At 38.5% G+C, this 929-nt stretch overlaps 1 protein-coding gene across 2 annotated transcripts in view; it reads left to right on the forward strand.

Annotated features, from left to right (window-relative positions):
* LOC125044330 overlaps positions 1 to 929 on the forward strand; it is an 8179-nt gene continuing 7250 nt past the window's right edge. The window contains exon 1 of one of the 2 annotated variants that reach the window (XM_047640945.1): positions 1 to 180. In XM_047640945.1, the coding sequence (XP_047496901.1) occupies positions 133 to 180 (48 nt within the window). In that variant the 5' untranslated portion in view covers positions 1 to 132. The remainder of the gene's footprint in view (positions 181 to 929) is intronic. The other variant, XM_047640953.1, reaches the window with a different exon arrangement.

Consider the following 929-nt stretch of genomic DNA (forward strand, 5'->3'; position numbering starts at 1 on the left):
TTGAGTGTAATACCAGTAGCTCTTGAGGCCGGTTGAGTCAGTGTGGTTCTCCAGGTTGTGGACAACTGCTGACGACTCTGTGGGTTCGCTTTGAGACGGTTAAAAGGAGTTCGGAAGTTCTTGGAAGGCGATATGCTGAAGTTAATTTTCTTTGCCGCATTGCTCGGCAGTGCGCTGGCGGTGAGTTGTACATTTCTTATCTGAAAAGAGGCATTTTTTAAGTGTGCGAGGATATTTTTCATTCTAAGACGGGTATAATAACTCGAACGTAGAATATGATATTTATGTGATATATAGTGAACAAGTAAATTTATATATATATAAATATATATATAAACTTTATTTTTTATAAACGTTCCTTCGGATGTGTCCCCTGTCTGTACCTCCGTCTTCTAGGACCTTTTTTTAAATAGTTTTATCTAGTATGGTTTCTTTCCTTTCACTAGTTATCTTGTTCCTTCTTCCCGTATGCTCATTCTAATTTATTTCTTATGAGTTTTTTTTCTTCTATATGTACGTAACACCTTGCCTCTAGTCTCATTCAACAATATAGGATATATCAAAACCTATTCGCGTTTAGTTGCATCCTATGAAGTTTCTTCTCCTCACTGTTTTTAGAAGGGGTGGGGGGGGGCATTCCTCGAGTCTAGGGCAATATTTTTCAATTGGTCTTAGGGAACATTAATGGTCCTCAAGTGTTCATAATTCAGATAAATAGAGTGCTGTTATAACGTGCAGACTACATAACTGCCACATTTCTCACCATGGATCAAGAACTCAACACTTTATTAATCAACACTTTACTCTCGTATGGAACCCGATGTAGGATCTATTGGTGAGCCGAATATTATGCCCATCATATAGGCATTCATAGTGCTTCTCGCTACAGTGGTACGAGCGGGATCAGGAATTCACAACGATGGTTAAAG

Source organism: Penaeus chinensis, chromosome 3 (genome assembly GCF_019202785.1).
Source record: "Penaeus chinensis breed Huanghai No. 1 chromosome 3, ASM1920278v2, whole genome shotgun sequence".
Lineage (NCBI taxonomy): Eukaryota > Metazoa > Arthropoda > Malacostraca > Decapoda > Penaeidae > Penaeus > Penaeus chinensis.